The 16,926-nt window shown below is 34.7% G+C and overlaps 1 protein-coding gene across 2 annotated transcripts; it reads left to right on the forward strand.

The window, feature by feature from the left end:
• The first annotated feature begins 1,901 nt into the window (after positions 1 to 1,901).
• On the forward strand, positions 1,902 to 14,461 carry LOC142607532 (beta-glucosidase 12-like). Of its 2 annotated transcripts, none has more exons than XM_075779070.1 (13): positions 1,902 to 2,057; positions 2,181 to 2,250; positions 5,343 to 5,401; positions 6,420 to 6,495; positions 6,657 to 6,734; positions 6,825 to 6,912; positions 12,233 to 12,488; positions 12,939 to 13,054; positions 13,178 to 13,389; positions 13,483 to 13,514; positions 13,688 to 13,790; positions 13,917 to 14,025; positions 14,163 to 14,461. In XM_075779070.1, the coding sequence occupies exons 1-13, from the start codon at positions 1,902 to 1,904 to the stop codon at positions 14,329 to 14,331; spliced, it is 1,524 nt and encodes a 507-aa protein (XP_075635185.1). In that variant the 3' UTR covers positions 14,332 to 14,461. The 2 variants fall into 2 exon arrangements, with proteins under 2 accessions (XP_075635185.1, XP_075635184.1); XM_075779069.1 differs by lacking the exons at positions 1,902 to 2,057; positions 2,181 to 2,250 and adding exons at positions 2,628 to 2,869; positions 2,992 to 3,061.
• The last annotated feature ends 2,465 nt before the right edge of the window (positions 14,462 to 16,926 follow it).

A 16,926-nucleotide genomic window follows, 5' to 3' on the forward strand; every position in this document is an offset into this window, starting at 1 on the left:
TAGAATGAGAAGAAGAAGAAATGCAAAAGAAGAAAGAACGAGAAAGCAGAAAGAAGAAAGGAGGAGAAAAAGAAAGAGAGATAGAGAGTGTTCAGAGATATTATTGGAGTGTTTGGTAAGGTGGTGGGGCCGTGGATAAATAGGTGTGAAATAATATTAAAAAAAAAAAGTGAGAATATATTATTTAAATAAAAAAGGGTGTATTATAGATAATTTGATGTGAGTGTTTTTGCAAAACTGATTAAATAAAATTGAAAAAGTAAGTTTTTATGCTAAAATAGAAGGAAAATTTTACACATATTGATGCTAATACTCTTACCGTATTTCTTTACCTCCACACGTTTTTATCTCCCCTCTTTCTCTCTCATAGTTTGAAATTTTCAAATTCATCTTCTCCTTATCTCAGTTAGAACTTTCAAACTCTCAACCTTGTTTCGCAACATCAAAGAATTTCTATCTCAGTGATGGTGGGAATGTGGCTCTCTAATTTTTCTCTCTCACGAATTTTTTTTCAATTCAAGATATTTACTGGTTGTTATTAGTTTTCTGACCAAAAGAAGTAACCTTCGGTTTTGGTTTAGGTTTGTGTTCATGTGTACTATTTTGGTTTGGTTTATTTATTTATTTACCATTAGGGTCTAGTTTTAGTTTTTAGAAGAAGTATTCGGGGGAGAAAAAGTGAGAATTTTTTTGTTTTGTTTTTGTTTTGTTTTAAATAGTATTAAAATGGAAAAATGTGAGAGCTTCAATCCCGTGACAAGCTTTACGAAGTAAAAAAAAGAGTTAGAGACTTCAGTTTTATAATTTTCCGTTTTATAGTATATGGAGTAATTATATATATATATATATATATATATATAGAGAGAGAGAGAGAGAGAGAGAGAGAGAGAGAGTAATCTTAGCAAAAATAAAAAATAAGAACTTATCTTTATATAATACAACTCACACAGGTTTGATAAAGTTAAACACGCGTGTCAATCTTGGGATTAAGTTCTGTCACGTGTAGATTGTAGAACGACATCGTTAGATGGCTTTTCTTTGAAAGGAGGACTTACTGCTGCTATCTCTGTTAACAACATTACTCTCTCAAGGACAACAGTCCCACTTCCATGAGCCTCTCTATTCTGAACTTCTTACAGTGCTTTATTACTTCTTTTTTTTTTTTTTTTTTTTTGAAAAGATTCTCTATTGCAATTTTAATCATAAGTTGGATTCAAGTTATACTTAGTGTAACTCTAAGTGATATTACGCCACTTAATAACTTATTATTAGATGTAAATTTTGACAAATCTACCGTTGAATTATACTATATTCATATACTCTCCATGCTTGCAAAATTTAACAATGATTAAAGATCAATAGTCATGTTATCAATTAATTATTTAAATTCAAGTTTTTTGTAGTTTAAAATAATTCATAAAAGATAAGTTTATGGATCACATGGTAAATAACATCTGATTAACATGAAAATTGACATGCATGTTAAATACATATAGAACATATGATTCAACAGTAAAATTCTTAAAATATGAATTTAATAATAAATAGAAGAGTTTCTAAGCATGCGCAACGTGCATAAAAATATTGTAAAAATGTTGTGAAAATAACATTTCCCTTCACAAAGTCTTTGAATAGACTAATTAATCAATCAATACAGGGAAGAATCTGTTTTGGTGGATATCTACCATTCCACTGACATCGTCAAACAATCGGTTGAAGAACAGCTATGATACTACTATTTTACTGACACTGTCCTTTTCCACGTTTTTTTTTTTTTTTTTTCATCTCTATTTTTATCCTTCTCTAAATAGATAAGATTATGCAGTGCTCCTCTATAAAAACCACCAGATTACACCCAAAAAAAAAAAAAAAAAAAAAAAACTTAAAACGCATAATCAATTATGGCATCTCAAGGCTATCCAGCCATAGGCCTCTTAGTTCTTCTTGACTTATTGACTAATGGCATTGCTGTTTCACAAAGTCATGACACTGCTTCACTCAACCGAACCAGTTTTCCCAAAGGTTTTATTTTTGGGACAGCAACAGCGGCTTATCAGGTAACTAAGTCTCAATTTTTTCTATGTTAATTTGTATCATAGTTTTTACAGCAAATGTCCAGAGATGTCAAGCATAAGATCAATAATAATATTTTGTGCACGTGTGTTCCTTCAAATTTCCAGTATGAAGGTGCAGCATTTGAAGATGGTAAAGGACCAAGTATATGGGACACTTACACTCATGAACATCCAGGTCTCTTTCTCTCTCTCCAACAATGTATAGAATGTCATGCTATTTAAAATTTTGTATAACATGTAACATGATAGGCTATAATCTGTACGCATTTATATTTATGAATCATTATTATTAAATTTAAAAGAATATAAAATTAGGCAATTATTTCGTATAATAATTAATCAATCCAATCAGAGAAATTTTAGTCAAGCTAATCAAAGTGACAATGTATTTTGGAGGATAGCTATAATCTATGTACAATGTCAAACAATCAATTGAAGGACAGCTATGTTGACTAATATTGCCTGTCCTTTTTTTTTTTTTTTTTTCTTCTCAATTTTTATCTTTTCTAAATAGATAAGATATGTAATGCTCCTTTATAAATAAAAAAAATAAAAAATAAAAAAACCAGCAGATTATACCGAGCTCGACACCAAAAAAAAAGAAAAAAAGAAATCCAAAATCGATTATGGCATCACAAGGCTATCTAGTCTTGGGCCTCCTAGTTCTTCTTGGGTTATTGACTAATATCATTGCTGTTTCATCAAGCCATGACAGTGCTTATGACACTGCTTCCCTCAACCGGACCAGTTTTCCTGAAGGTTTTATTTTTGGGACAGCAGCAGCGGCTTATCAGGTAACAAAGTCACAATTTCCTCTATGTTAGTTTGTATCATAGTTTTTACAGCAAATTTCCCGAGATGTCAAGCATAAGATCAATATTATTATTTGCAAATTCTTGTTCTTTCAAATTTCCAGTATGAAGGTGCAGCATATGAAGATGGTAAAGGACCAAATATATGGGACACTTACACTCATGAACATCCAGGTCTCTTTCTCTCTCTCCAACAATGTACCAAATGTCATGTTATTTAAAATTTTGAGTAATATGATAGTCAATATACTTGTAGATTTATAAAATTTATTATGAATCGTTATTATTAAATTTAAAGGAATATAAAATTTGCTGTTTTTGTTATTTAAAATTAAAAAAATGCTATGTCCACAACACTTATTGTTTATAATTTAAATCCACAACTTAAATTATTTTTTGTCCGCCTATAATAACCATGGTTTTGAAATTTGAACCGGACTGTACGGTCCTACTGGAAAATCCTCGAAATGCTTATTTTTGCAGTTCTTTTAGCCTCAAGAACCGCTCTATGGGAAAAAGTAGAGACTTGTGCGAACCGCGGTCGGACCTCATGGTTCTGAGAACCGTGATCAGACCGCTTCTCACAGTTCCCTACTTCCCTTTGAATCTGAACCTTAAAAAAAAAAAAAAAAAAACACATAAAAACAAGCTCTAAATTCTGCTCCCTTCAGAGTAGAAGTTGATGGTGGAGAGGGCCAATTGTTGGAGCGAACGGTCTTTGTAGAGGAGATCGAAGGAACGAGGGATTCCGACGAAGGGGGAAGGACGGCTGCTGCCGAAGCTTGTGTTTGAGTCTTGTGATTGGTTAAATTGACAGAACTAATCCACTAGAGTACATCATAGCTTTAAATTTTGGCTTTGTTCTCCACTGGTAATGTGTGTGTGACAGGGTGAGAGTATGAGAGAAAGAGAGCTAGAGATGAAGAAAGAAAAATAAAAGCAGAGTAGTCAGAAATGTGTGGAGGAAGAGTTCTAGAAAAATAAAAACAAGATGAGAGGAGTGAGGATGAGGATGGGGATGGGGATGGGGATACATGTGTGGAGGACAAAAAACAAGAGAAAAAAGAAAAGAAAAGAAAAGAAAAAGAAATGTATGGATGCAAAGAAAGAAAGGAAAAAGAATAAAAAATCACAATATATAAAATGTTACCACAATATTTTCACAATAAATTTTAAGTAATAGATTGTTATTAGTTAATATTGGTGAGTAAAAAAAATAATTTTAATGGTAGATTTAAATTAGAACTAATAACAACTTTTCACATAAATTTTGTTGTGAAAGTATTGCTTAAAATGTTATAGACTTCTTCGTTGCTTCTGAACACTTCTCCTTTGTTGCTGTGTGCTTTAGGGCCTGTTTGGTAGGCCAACTTAAACTCATATTTTCACATTTTAAATAACATTATACACATTTTCATACACATTTTCACCCACACGTATTTCAAAAAACTATAAAAAAAAAACTCAAAAAATCTCATCTCAAACTATTCTACCAAACACCCTTTAGTGTCAACCACTTATATTTGCTTTGCTGTCAACTACTAACATATAATGCTTGCTTGCTGTCAAGCACTTCCTTCTTGGGTTTTGTTATTTATTTAACTTTAACAATTTTTAAATGCATGGACATCTTCAGATCTAGCTTTTTATTTTTATTTTTTTAAAATTCATCATAAATGGTGAACATTGACTATTCAAATGGGCTTGGCCATGAGCAAATAAACTAATTTGTCTCTTAACTATTTTATTGGATTTCATAAAATAAAATTTATTGGGTACTAAAGTGTGCATTGTCATGACTTAAAAATAATTTAGAAACTCAATAGCTATTTATGTTTTTTTTAGAATTTAATAATTCTTATTTGTATTATGAAAGTTATGTTATAAAAAATACTATCTATATTTGTTTTGGATTATTTTAGTTAAATTTTCAATTTTTATTTATTTAATATATTTATTTATAATTTAAATAATTATTAAATTAATTATCACATCATCACGGTTCGACCTCGGTTTGACTCTGGTCCAACCTTAAAAACTTCAAACCTCGAACCTCTCACTTTTATGGTTCATTAAATAGTCCGGGTTTCAAAAACATAATAATAACCAATAACAATTTATCACTTTAAGATTTGTTGTGAATGTATTGTGAAAATGTTATAAACATAGCATTTCTCTTAAAATGATAGTAAGTAATAAAGTAATATAATTGGTGAACCCAAATGAAAAGTAGTAACAACTTGCATCCTTGGCTTTGTTATGAAATTGTATGGTAAAGATTTGATACTAGTGTTTACTTGGTTTTAACAAGATCTATGACGGAGTTTGAGAATACTTATCCCCAGTTGATATTTAAAAAGAGCAAACAAAAATTCTCAAAAAAAAAAAAAAAAAAAAAGAAAGAAAGAAAGTACAACAACAATAATGTAATGGTTGTCTTTGGTATTCATTGCAGAAAGGATAGTGAATGGAAGCAATGGAGACATAGCTGTTGATCAATATCATCGCTACAAGGTATATGTTGATCCCTGTTCATAATAAAAATTAGAAAGAAAAATACTCATACTAATTACCTTATAATTACCTAGAGTCTTGTAGCATAATTGCATAGTTTTGTTTTCTTTATAAGAACAACCAGGGTTCTTGTCATGGAGCCCATAGGTGGCTCCACATTGAAGCTAGGGTGTTCATAGAACCACCCAGATTTAGGAAAAATATAATTATTATATATAAATTTTAAAAATTTATGACTATTTTACCTTTAAAATAATTTTGTAACCACACTAAATTTTTTTAGGTCCAATATAGTTAAACTTTGGACAAAATTTGGCAATAAGCTTGGTTGTAGACTAAAGCTGCAACTTCACTTAAATTTTTTTTTTAATGGATGTGAATTTTGACAAATCTACAATTAGATTATATTATCTTTTATATCCTCTATGCTTGTAAAATTTCAATAAGATCAAAGATCAATAGTTGTCATCAATTAAATACTTAAATTCGATTTTTTGTCGTCTAAAATTATATATAAAAAAATAAGTTTATGGATCGAATAGTAAATAACATCCGATTGACATGAAATTTGATATGTTTTAAAAACATAAATAACATGCAATTCAACAATTAAATTTTAAATGGATCATGAGATGAATATGATAAATGGATGTCACTATGAATGTAATAGGAGGAAGCACCATTCACCGTACTGGTAGTACCTAAGAATTACTCAGAGTCATTGGGAGCAATTCCTCATTGTCATCGTCTGTCCACTAGTTATATATATGTGTGTAAACGCGCGCGTCTGTCCACTAATTAACTCTTGTGTTTTGACTTTAAAAAAAAAAAAACATTTTTATGGTCCAATCATGTTTGCTACATGTAGTTATAAAAAAAAAAAAAATGATGTTTTCCACATGCTTTTTTTTCCGCTAATTATTCAGCATATCCAACCAAATACAAGATAATCAAAATATAAGAAATCCTACTTTCAAAATTTTCAAACAATATGCTTTGTGATTATACAATATTGCAGGGAGATGTTCGGATAATGAAAAAGATGGGCTTAGATGCATATAGATTCTCAATCTCATGGTCTCGAGTACTACCAAGTAAGATTATCTTTTTCATAATCCCATGAAAGATTATATTCATCCAATGACAACGACATAAAATGGGTACATCAAGTACACATCTTAAGCTGGAATAGAATGTCTATTGTTTTGTGACCATATTATGTTCCTAATAATCTCATTTTTGGGACTAATTTCAGAAGGAAAACTATCTGGAGGTGTGAATAGGGAAGGAATCAAATACTACAACAAACTAATTAATAAGCTCCTAGACACAGGTCATTAATGATTCTTAAATTCCATCATATGTCATCAACTTATCTTGCATGCACTATTAATTCACAGTTGTTTGCAATGACTGAATGCAGGTATACTCCCCTTTGTGACCCTCTTCCACTGGGATCTTCCCCAGGCATTGGAAGATGAGTATGGTGGTTTTTTGAGTCCTCATATTGTGTAAGTGGTTAATTTACATTATGATCGACCATTTTATTCATTTGAATTCTAATTAGCATACTTTCACAAGTTTTATTGTGATTATGATGTGTAAAAAATTTAAATTGATGGCCCATTTTGAAGATAAGGAATCACCCGCCGGGGGGGGGGGGGGGGGATTGTGATTATTATTATTTTTAGTTAATGACTTATTTGTGAAGTTGCTAGATCATTGCCTTACGGAATTATTGGGTTTGATATCATTTGTCAAGAATTTATATATGATTTTTCTTTTTTCTATGATATCATGATATGATACATTAACGTAATATTAACATGCAATTTCAAGTAAGACACTTGACTTCCTCTTGTTTTTAATATAGTCCTATAAAGAGCTATTTACTTCTTTCTGTTCCCAGTATAACCCTTCTGTCCAATTTGCTCCACTAAAATGATATCTTTTTGAAAAATGAAAATATTAAAACAAAGAGTGAGATTGGACAAATTTTGATGGAATGACTGCATTGAAAATGAAGGGGATAAAAAATAGAAGATGAATATTCCCATAAAACTTGAAGGGACGGAGATCATGAAGACGGTTAAAACTTGAAGGGACGCGACTATGACGGTTAACTTTTGCTGAGTATCCGTCATGTATGAATTAATTGTAGATTCCAGGTGGCATGCAATTTGATATGCTTCAGATGAACTTTCGCTTTATCCCCACGCAAACATGCACGCTTGGACTTCTTGCAACACACGTTTGAGAAGACTCCTATATGGAAAGGAACTTGAGAAGGAAGTTGTATCCTAAAAGAAAGGTAATTCCATCTAATATAAATACCTCAGAAACCCTAAATATGAAGGTACGCATAATATTCTTAACTCTGGCACCCTAGGGTTAAAGGAACAAGATTCTAACTTGACCTTCGGAGGGTTTTTGGCCGGCACCATACCGGTGCTCTCTCTTTAGGTCCATTATTTTCTTTTTGCAGGTGTTGCTTCGGCTTGAGTGGTGCTTGCAACTCACTGGTGATTTTTTCGGCATCATCAGGCATCATCAGTTGGCGCCGTTTGCGGGAAAGAAAACCGAGGAAGAAAATCTTCTGATTATTTTAGAAATCCACAAAGTGGGTGAAAAATCTAGAAATCCACAAAGTGGACGGATCACCCAAAGGGTGAAAACTCTAGAAGTCCACAAAGTGGACGGATCATCCAAAGGATGAAAAATCTAGCAGTCCACAAAGTGGACGGATCATCCAAAAGATGAAAGTCTAAGTCCACAAAGGGGACGGATCATCCCTAGGATGAAATTCTACCGATCCACGTGGTGGACGGATCATCTAAAGGATGAAAACCGAACTCCATAAAGTAGACGGACAATATAAAAGACTAGAAAAACCTAGTTCAGAAAATGGAAGGGTAGCAAAACTATATCACTGGAGACGGACTACCAAAATAAGATAAACATGCGACGGATAATAATCAAAGTAAACAGGCAATAAAGGATTCCATAAGTCAAAATATAACAATTACAAGCGACGGTTCAACATGATTGTTTACAACGGTAAGAAGTTTTACAAGTACTACGCATTCTTTTGCGAGTTATCAATTTGACCGTCGTCTGGCTGACTTGGAGGATGGACTTGACCTTCATCAACTGGAGCCGTGACGGGCAACACTTCATCTGTACTCTCTGACCTAACAGATTGCGCAAGTGTTTGCCCTTGAGCATCGATTGAAATATGGGAAACGTCCAAATCAGGATACGACGACTTCACCTGACGGATGGCGTCGTCGAATCCGTCAGCGAAAGAACTCCCAAGCTCCGTCAGAAGGAGTTCAGAATCACGATATTCCCGAATGGCTATCTCTTTCACGTTGTCAAGTTTGGACATTGTCTCCGTCAACTGCTTCTCCTTGTCCTTCAGAATTTCTCGCAGATGCCCGTTCTCCTTTTCCACCTCCCCTCTAACTTGCTCCGAGTATTTGAGCTTTCTATCCACATTGATCTTGTAGGTCTTCAGCTCGTGTAGCTCATCCTCCACTGTCTGGTTCTTCTTTCTAAGACGGTCCATGGTTGTCTCATGATTGAGACAACGGCCAGATAAGCCTTTCATCATCAACATGGCCTGGAAGTAAAATGCAATGTTATGGTAATGACGGGTAGAAAAGAACTAAGCAAAACTAGTAGACGAATTCAAAGTTACCTGTCCAAGGGTGAAAAGGCCCATCTCACCCATCGCCTCCGTTGTGTGGTTGCCGAGGTCCGCGTAATCGTCAGATGTCCACATGGACGATATCTTTTCAAGGGCATAGCTGGAGTCTTCCCGAAAGAGAACGGGTGGTTTCTCCGCAGTAGGGACGGGACCCTTCATCAAGCCTTTGCCTTTTCCATGCTTGACGGGTATTTTCTCGGCTCCCAATGCCACAACGGGCTCTGGTGTGGCTTTTTGTTTCTTTGGAGGACGGTCAATTTTTTCTGGTTGATTCCGCTTTGACGGAATGATTTGGGCCGTCTCTTTTGCTTGGCCCCCCTTTTGTTTTTTCTTCGCAGCTTGTTGTTTGATGAAGGCCCTTCTCTTGGCAGCGTCCATCTCTGTAAATCAAAGACGAATGAGAAAGCCAAAGGTAAAAACACTTCAAAAAGATGGAGATGGTAGCGACGGACTTACGTTTTCGTATTCTGTTATCGTAGTGACGGGCGGAAGATGAAGGTTCGGGTCCGTCACAATACTAGTGTAGCGTGTCAAGGGTGACGAGCTGTGCCCACGTCCTCTCTTGCAGTTTAGTCTTGTTGAAAATTTTTTCTAGAAAACTCCACTGTTCTAGGTTAACTTGTGGATGGTCTTGAGCTGTGAAAAAGACGGTTACACCTTAGAACATAAAAAGTTTTCAAAGATTTAGTTGACGGAAACAAAGAAATGACATACCCGACGGAGGCATTATGCCCCATGTAGTGTCGACGGGCAAATGTGTTCTATCCCCTGGACGACACATCCATTCGTCCCCCTCTAAAAAGAAATACCGACTCTTCCAGTCTCTATTTGAGTCCGGTGTGTCACTGACGAGCCTCAACAATTTGCTTCTAGCAGCAAAACTGTACATACCTCTAGACTTAACGATCTCTGTTGGACGATAACAGTGGAAGAATTCTTCCACCGTCAACCTTCTTCCACCGTCAGACATTGCTCCATATAAAAATTCTACCCCAATGAACACCCTCCAGGCGTTTGGGGAGATTTGAGTGACGGATAGGCCAAGGTACTGAAGAAGACGACGGTGGAGAGAACTTAAGGGAAATCTAAGCCCCGTCTTTAAGGCTTGCTCATAGATCCCAACACCGTTGACTCCCTTGTAGTAACATTTTTCTGACGGTTGGGGAAGGCGTAGACGGATGTTTTCTGGTATTTGGTACTTGGTTCTAAGTGTTCTGAGGTGGGATTCAGTGATTGTGGATCTAAAGTCATTTACCGTCCAAAGGGGCAGCATAATGAACTCTCTCAGACCGTCCGGTCCAATCGTAGATTGAACGGGGGGATCCACACCGTCTAAATTACTACTCGATGACTCTGAGCTATCCGTCTCCAGACCTTCGTCTTGGGAAGAAAAGGTACTGGACGGACTCCTTTCTTCACTTGAGGCGTCAGGATCTCTTGTACCTGACGGTAATCTTTCATCGTAGCCCGCCCCGTCGCGGACAAACGATTGATTACTTGACGCACTAGACATGACCTACATTTGTGACGGTATAACCTAAGACACTGACGGGTCTAAAGTGCACGTATATATAACAAAAATCGTAAAATAAACAAAAATGACGGGAGAAGGATCTGGAGTACATACCGGATTGAGATGACTCCCGATGCAAGATGACGGTAGCGCTCTGCTCACAAACTTTTGATAAGAGGAGAGAATGAAGGGAGAAATGGCAAGTTTTTATAGAGTGATGGGCACGGAATACGAAGCGTCGCCTCATTTTGGGGGAACTGCCAATCTGTAACAACCACGTGTCTTTCGTCAAAAGTACAGGCCACGTATCTTCCGTCATGGTACACTATGACCGTCCCATCTCAATACTTTGCTTTGAATCATTCCATGAATCCGTCAAGTTCAAAAGACGGATCCAAGGACTGAAGGGGGCAACTGAAGGGGATAAAAAATAGAAGATGAATATTCCCATAAAACTTGAAGGGACGGAGATCATGAAGACGGTTAAAACTTGAAGGGACGCGACTATGACGGTTAACTTTTGCTGAGTATCCGTCATGTATGAATTAATTGTAGATTCCAGGTGGCATGCAATTTGATATGCTTCAGATGAACTTTCGCTTTATCCCCACGCAAACGTGCACGCTTGGACTTCTTGCGACACACGTTTGAGAAGACTCCTATATGGAAAGGAACTTGAGAAGGAAGTTGTATCCTAAAAGAAAGGTAATTCCATCTAATATAAATACCCCAGAAACCCTAAATATGAAGGTACGCATAATATTCTTAACTCTGGTACCCTAGGGTTAAAGGAACAAGATTCTAACTTGACCTTCGGAGGGTTTTTGGCCGGCACCACACCGGTGCTCTCTCTTTAGGTCCATTATTTTCTTTTTGCAGGTGTTGCTTCAGCTTGAGTAGTGCTTGCAACTCACTGGTGATTTTTTCGGCATCATCAGGCATCATCAGAAAACATAATAAAAATGAAGGATTGAAATGAGAAACTTGGAATTTACAAGTTGAATTGAAAAACTGTAAAGTTAGAAAGTGTTTCATTAATTTGTAACTTAGTCATTATTTATAGTAATCACTTAGCATTATTATTATTAGGGACAAAATTTAAGTACAGTACCTTAGGTACTGTATTTTAGGTTTCTCTCTTCAAATTCAATTATGTGGCTACTTAACTGAAAAATACGCTTTCATCTTATAAGGAAAAAGCCATGAATAGAATTTTAAGAAGGGAACCTAAAGAATAACACTTAGAGAGGAACCTAAGGCATAGCACCTAGAGGGGAACCTAAGGAATAACACCTAAGTACTGTACTTAAATCTTGCCCTATTATTATTATCCATTCTCAAATGCCAAGAACTTTATAACTCAATTAGTTGATGCCTCCTGGTATTTCCATTAGAAATTGGAGATATTCAAGTTCAAATCTTCTTTCCCCCAACTATTGGATTTAAATAATATTAAAAAAGAGTTTTTTCCTATTTGGATAGTTAGGCTTTCTAGATCTATAACTGAATCTTGCTATAAATGATGTGCTAATTAACGTACAAATGCAAACATAGTTAGTGTAATGTCAGTTATTAAATAGTTTGGAGACTTTTGCATGTATATGTTTAGGGATGATTTTCGGGATTATGCTGAGCTTTGCTATAAAGAATTTGGTGATCGTGTCAAGCATTGGATCACACTAAATGAACCATTGAGCTACTCCAATGGTGGTTATGTTACGGGTGATTTAGCACCAGGTCGGTGTTCAAGTTGGCAAAAGAAAAATTGCACTGGTGGAGATTCCGGAACAGAACCGTATTTGGTATCACATAATCAACTTCTTGCTCATGCATCTGCCGTTAAAGTGTACAGGCAAAAGTATCAGGTTCCCTATACCAAACTGTTTTATGCTTATTTTACTACTTTTTTTTTTCTTGAAAATTGTACTCCTTTCAATAAATATGGTTGCATTGCACTTGATACAAGACAATCTAAGGTACTTCATTTAATACTATTTGCAGTGAATATAAACTTAGATAAATTTGCTAAGTTAAACTTGTTTTTCAGTATTAGTAATTGAGTAAGCATTTATCTTTTCCATTTGTGTGGGATTGGATTAACTTTTTGTTGAAAGCATATGAATTAATTTGTTATAATTTGATAAAAAATATAATTCCACTAGCTTGAAATGAGTGTCTTTTTAAATAAGCAAGCTTTCACTATGAACTTTTTGTTGAAAGCATATGAATTAATTTGTTATAATTTGATAAAAAATATAATTCCACTAGCTTGAAATGAGTGTCTTTTTAAATAAGCAAGCTTTCACTATGTGCAGCAAGCACAGAAAGGCTTGATGGGTATATCCCTAGTTGGAGACTGGGCTGTGCCATACTCTAACGCGACGCAAGACCAAGATGCTGCGCAAAGAGCTCATGACTTCAGTTTTGGATGGTAAGTGTACTAGAACTACATAACTCTTTGTTTTGGACACCTATTGCACTATGTGCTAGTTAATCCTTTGCTTTTTAATATAATAGGTACAATAAAGACTCAAAATTTCGTGGCTTGTGGCAGGTTTATGGATCCCCTAACCAATGGTGACTATCCACATAGCATGCGATCTCTAGTTGGCGACCGATTACCCAAATTCACGAAAGAGCAATCCAAGCTATTAAAAGGGTCACTTGATTTTCTAGGGCTAAACTACTATACTACTAATTATGCAGCCGATGCACCCAAAGCTGAAAAGCCAAGCTACTTAACAGATTTGCGAGCTAATCTTTCTTGTACGAGCTCAATCATTTGGAGCTATGATTTCGATTTTCTTATGTAACTCATACGTACTAACAAGACCATGCTTTTTTCTTTTGTTGTGGCAGCTGAGCGCAATGGGATCCCCATCGGTCCAGAGGTGCGTATGAATTGGATTTTAAGTTGCTAATTTGTTATTGCGAGCGGTATTCTCTATTCTCCCATTTAAAAAGAAAAAGAAATATTGTGGCATCATTTCATTAGAGTGTGTAAGGAGAGTTTTATACCGAATGCTTATTGAATTTAAAATTTTTCTTTAAAATAACATTTTAGGCTGCTTCAAGTTGGCTCCATGTCTATCCCAGGGGAATTCGAGAGAGTCTATTATACGCCAAGACAAAGTACAATGATCCACTAATTTTTATTACTGAGAATGGTAATTTTCTTTTGACATTTTCAATTATGGTCACATAAAGTTATGGTGCAAGCCAGAATTATAAAATTTGAAAGGAATGGTAGTTTGATTTCCATTTGAATCTAATAATCTGCCACTATAATATAGGGATTTCTGAGTTCAATAATGATACATTGTCGCTTAAGGAAGCCCTTGCAGACAACTATAGAATTGATTATTACTATCGCCATTTTCAGTATATTCTTGAGGCTATCAAGTAAGTTGAGAAGACTTCTCTCTTTCAGATCTAATACAAATACGACTTTATATTATTTCTAATAATATCAATATGTCATATTAACAATTATGAAAGTTGTTATGTCTAAAGCCCAATTGATCTATTTTTTGATGTAGGGATGGCGTTAATGTGAAGGGATATTTTGCATGGTCATTATTGGACAACTTTGAATGGGGTGACGGTTATTCTGTTCGGTTTGGCATCAACTTTGTGGACTACAAAAATGGGTTGAAAAGATATCCAAAACTGTCTGCACGTTGGTTTAAGAAATTCCTCAAGCCATAAGATGACAAATTTAGGACTACACTCATGTTGAACTATATAAAATACTATGGATATACTCATGTTTTAATAATGTCTGTAATCTGTATTCAACAAGTTAAAATAAAATAAAATTAATGTCACTGTTTACAAATTCGAATGTTTCTTTTATATATATAAAAGCATCTATTGTTTGGTTTCTCCTTTGGGCGAAGCAATGTACGTAGTTTCCAAATGCAGTCTAATTTGAGTCCCAAAGGCATAAGCATAAATTAGAATCATTGTGAATCATCTTATCTGGCTGCTTGCCTGCTTTCACAAAAATAGGCCACCCAGTCTCAATGGTTGTTGAATTACTCAGAAGACCTAGTGGACTGGCCAGTACTTGGCTATGGTTTGGATCACATATATGGGTCACATTTTACAGATAGTACTCGATCCCAAATAGACTCCTTTACTGGTGTATTGAGCTTAGTTGAAATTACAATGTTTCTAGGTCGAGAAGCTTTAGGCCCAATCCCCGTCTCTTCTCACATCTCACCCCAACATTTATCCCACTTAAAGAGTCACCATTCTTCTCAACCAAATAAATAAATAAATAAAATAAAATAAAATAAAAACCTAGAAGTAATTGATATTATTAGTCCCAGACCGCATGATACAAGGAAAAATTTATCAATATATTTTAAAATAAAAATAATAGATGAGATTAATTTATAAGTGTTAGTCTCAAACTCTTTTTAAAATAATGTGAATATTTTTTAACAAAGTATAGTTAATAATTTTAGTTAGTTAATATGCCTACGTACGTATGTGATTATAAAAAATTAAGGATAAATTACAAATTACACTCTTAAAGTTTGGGGGTGTTTGGATTTTACACTCTAAAGTTTCAAAATTTGGATTTTACTCTCGAAAGTATGAGAGTATTTGAATTTTACACACTAACTTTTCAGAATTTGGATTTTACCTCCTAAATTTTAGGGGTGTTTGGATTTTGCTCCCTAAAGTTTGAAAGTGTTTGGATTCTACACCATAAAGTTTCAGAATTTTGGAGTGTAAAATCCGAACACTTCTAAATTTCAGGGGATAAAATCTAAATTCTGAAACGTCAAGGTGTAAAATCCAAACACTCTAAACTTCAGGGAGTAAAATCCAATTTCTGAAACTTCAGGGTGTAAAATCCAACCACTCCCAAACTGCACATCATTGGTGCGATGATCACTCTACAAGTATAAGTGCTTGTGTGGTGAGGGGGGCAAGGGCCGGAATTTAAGTTTTTAAAAGAGAGCTTCATACACATATACACTTAGATTAGGCTAGAGTAGAATTTCTATCTTGTATAAAAATAATAATAATTCAAATGAAAAGTACAATTACCATTTTATTCAGATATTCGTAATATTCGCCTACAAATACACGGCATATAAAAAGCAAGAAACCAATTCACCTAGTGTGAAACATCTTAATGCATATATAAGATAAATATGTATCATTTGTTTTAATGATAAGGTTAAACTCTTCAAAAAAAAAAAGGTTAAAATTTAAAATGTAGGCTCCAAAAACTATTAGGCTATTTCCAATTTACACCCTGCCGTACTTAATGTTTTGTTTGTTTCAGTAATGATATTTTATAGAAAATGAGTCATTTTCCTAAAGTTATTATCTATAAAACTATCTCATTTTCCTATATTTGATAGCAATCATAAATGAGTTGAAAAATAATCTTCTAACTCCTCTTATTTAGCTTGCTATGAGATAGAGTTGTTTTAAAAAAAATTAATGGAAAACAATTTTTAAAAATAAGTCATACTTTTATGTTGACTATAGATATTTTTTCTTTAATACATTTTTTCTAATACTACCAAACACTGGAAAATATGAAAAATTATCTTTACACAATGTTTTCCATCGAAACAAATAGAACATTATTAGAAGTTAGAACCAATTTTTCTTGTGCCTCCTAGTTTCAACTTGCAATGCAACTATATAAGTTCTATCTATAATTTACTCTCTTTATTTCTTTTACTTTTGTTTTTTTTATTTTTTTTATCTCTCCTTAAACCTAGATATGATTTTTTTTCTTCTCCTAAATACATCCAAATGATTTAATATTATATTCTATTGAATTTGTGGAGGCATAGCTCAGCTAATGGGCTCACTATCTAACTAGGCTCACAATCTATTTATTGCAGTGGGTATATGGATATCCTACAATGGGAAGCTTCTAAAAGCGAAAGCCCATGCCTAAGGTGCAATTAACCGGTCCTCCCGAGTAAGATCGCTCTTGGTTTCACCTCTCCTTTGTTTTAATGCTCTTGTTTCTTTTCCTCTAGTGTCTACCCCCCTCTCCTTCATTTTCCCACCATTTATAGGCTTTTTGAGTGGGTTAGAAATGATCGCTTTCCACAATTTTTCATGTTGGTGGGGTCCTTCAGGATTATTCCTGACAAGAAAGGGCCTCATTTTAGAAATATGTGCCTCAGTATAGGGACTTGCAATAGACGCCGGATGTTGCTCGGTGGCGACCTATCCCAAGGCATTATCGAGGTACCTCGGAATGGGTCTTGAGCTACATCAGACCCCAAGAATGAAACAACCCATAGTTATCTCAACTAA

Source organism: Castanea sativa, chromosome 8 (assembly GCF_040712315.1).
Source record: "Castanea sativa cultivar Marrone di Chiusa Pesio chromosome 8, ASM4071231v1".
In the NCBI taxonomy this organism is placed as follows: domain Eukaryota; kingdom Viridiplantae; phylum Streptophyta; class Magnoliopsida; order Fagales; family Fagaceae; genus Castanea; species Castanea sativa.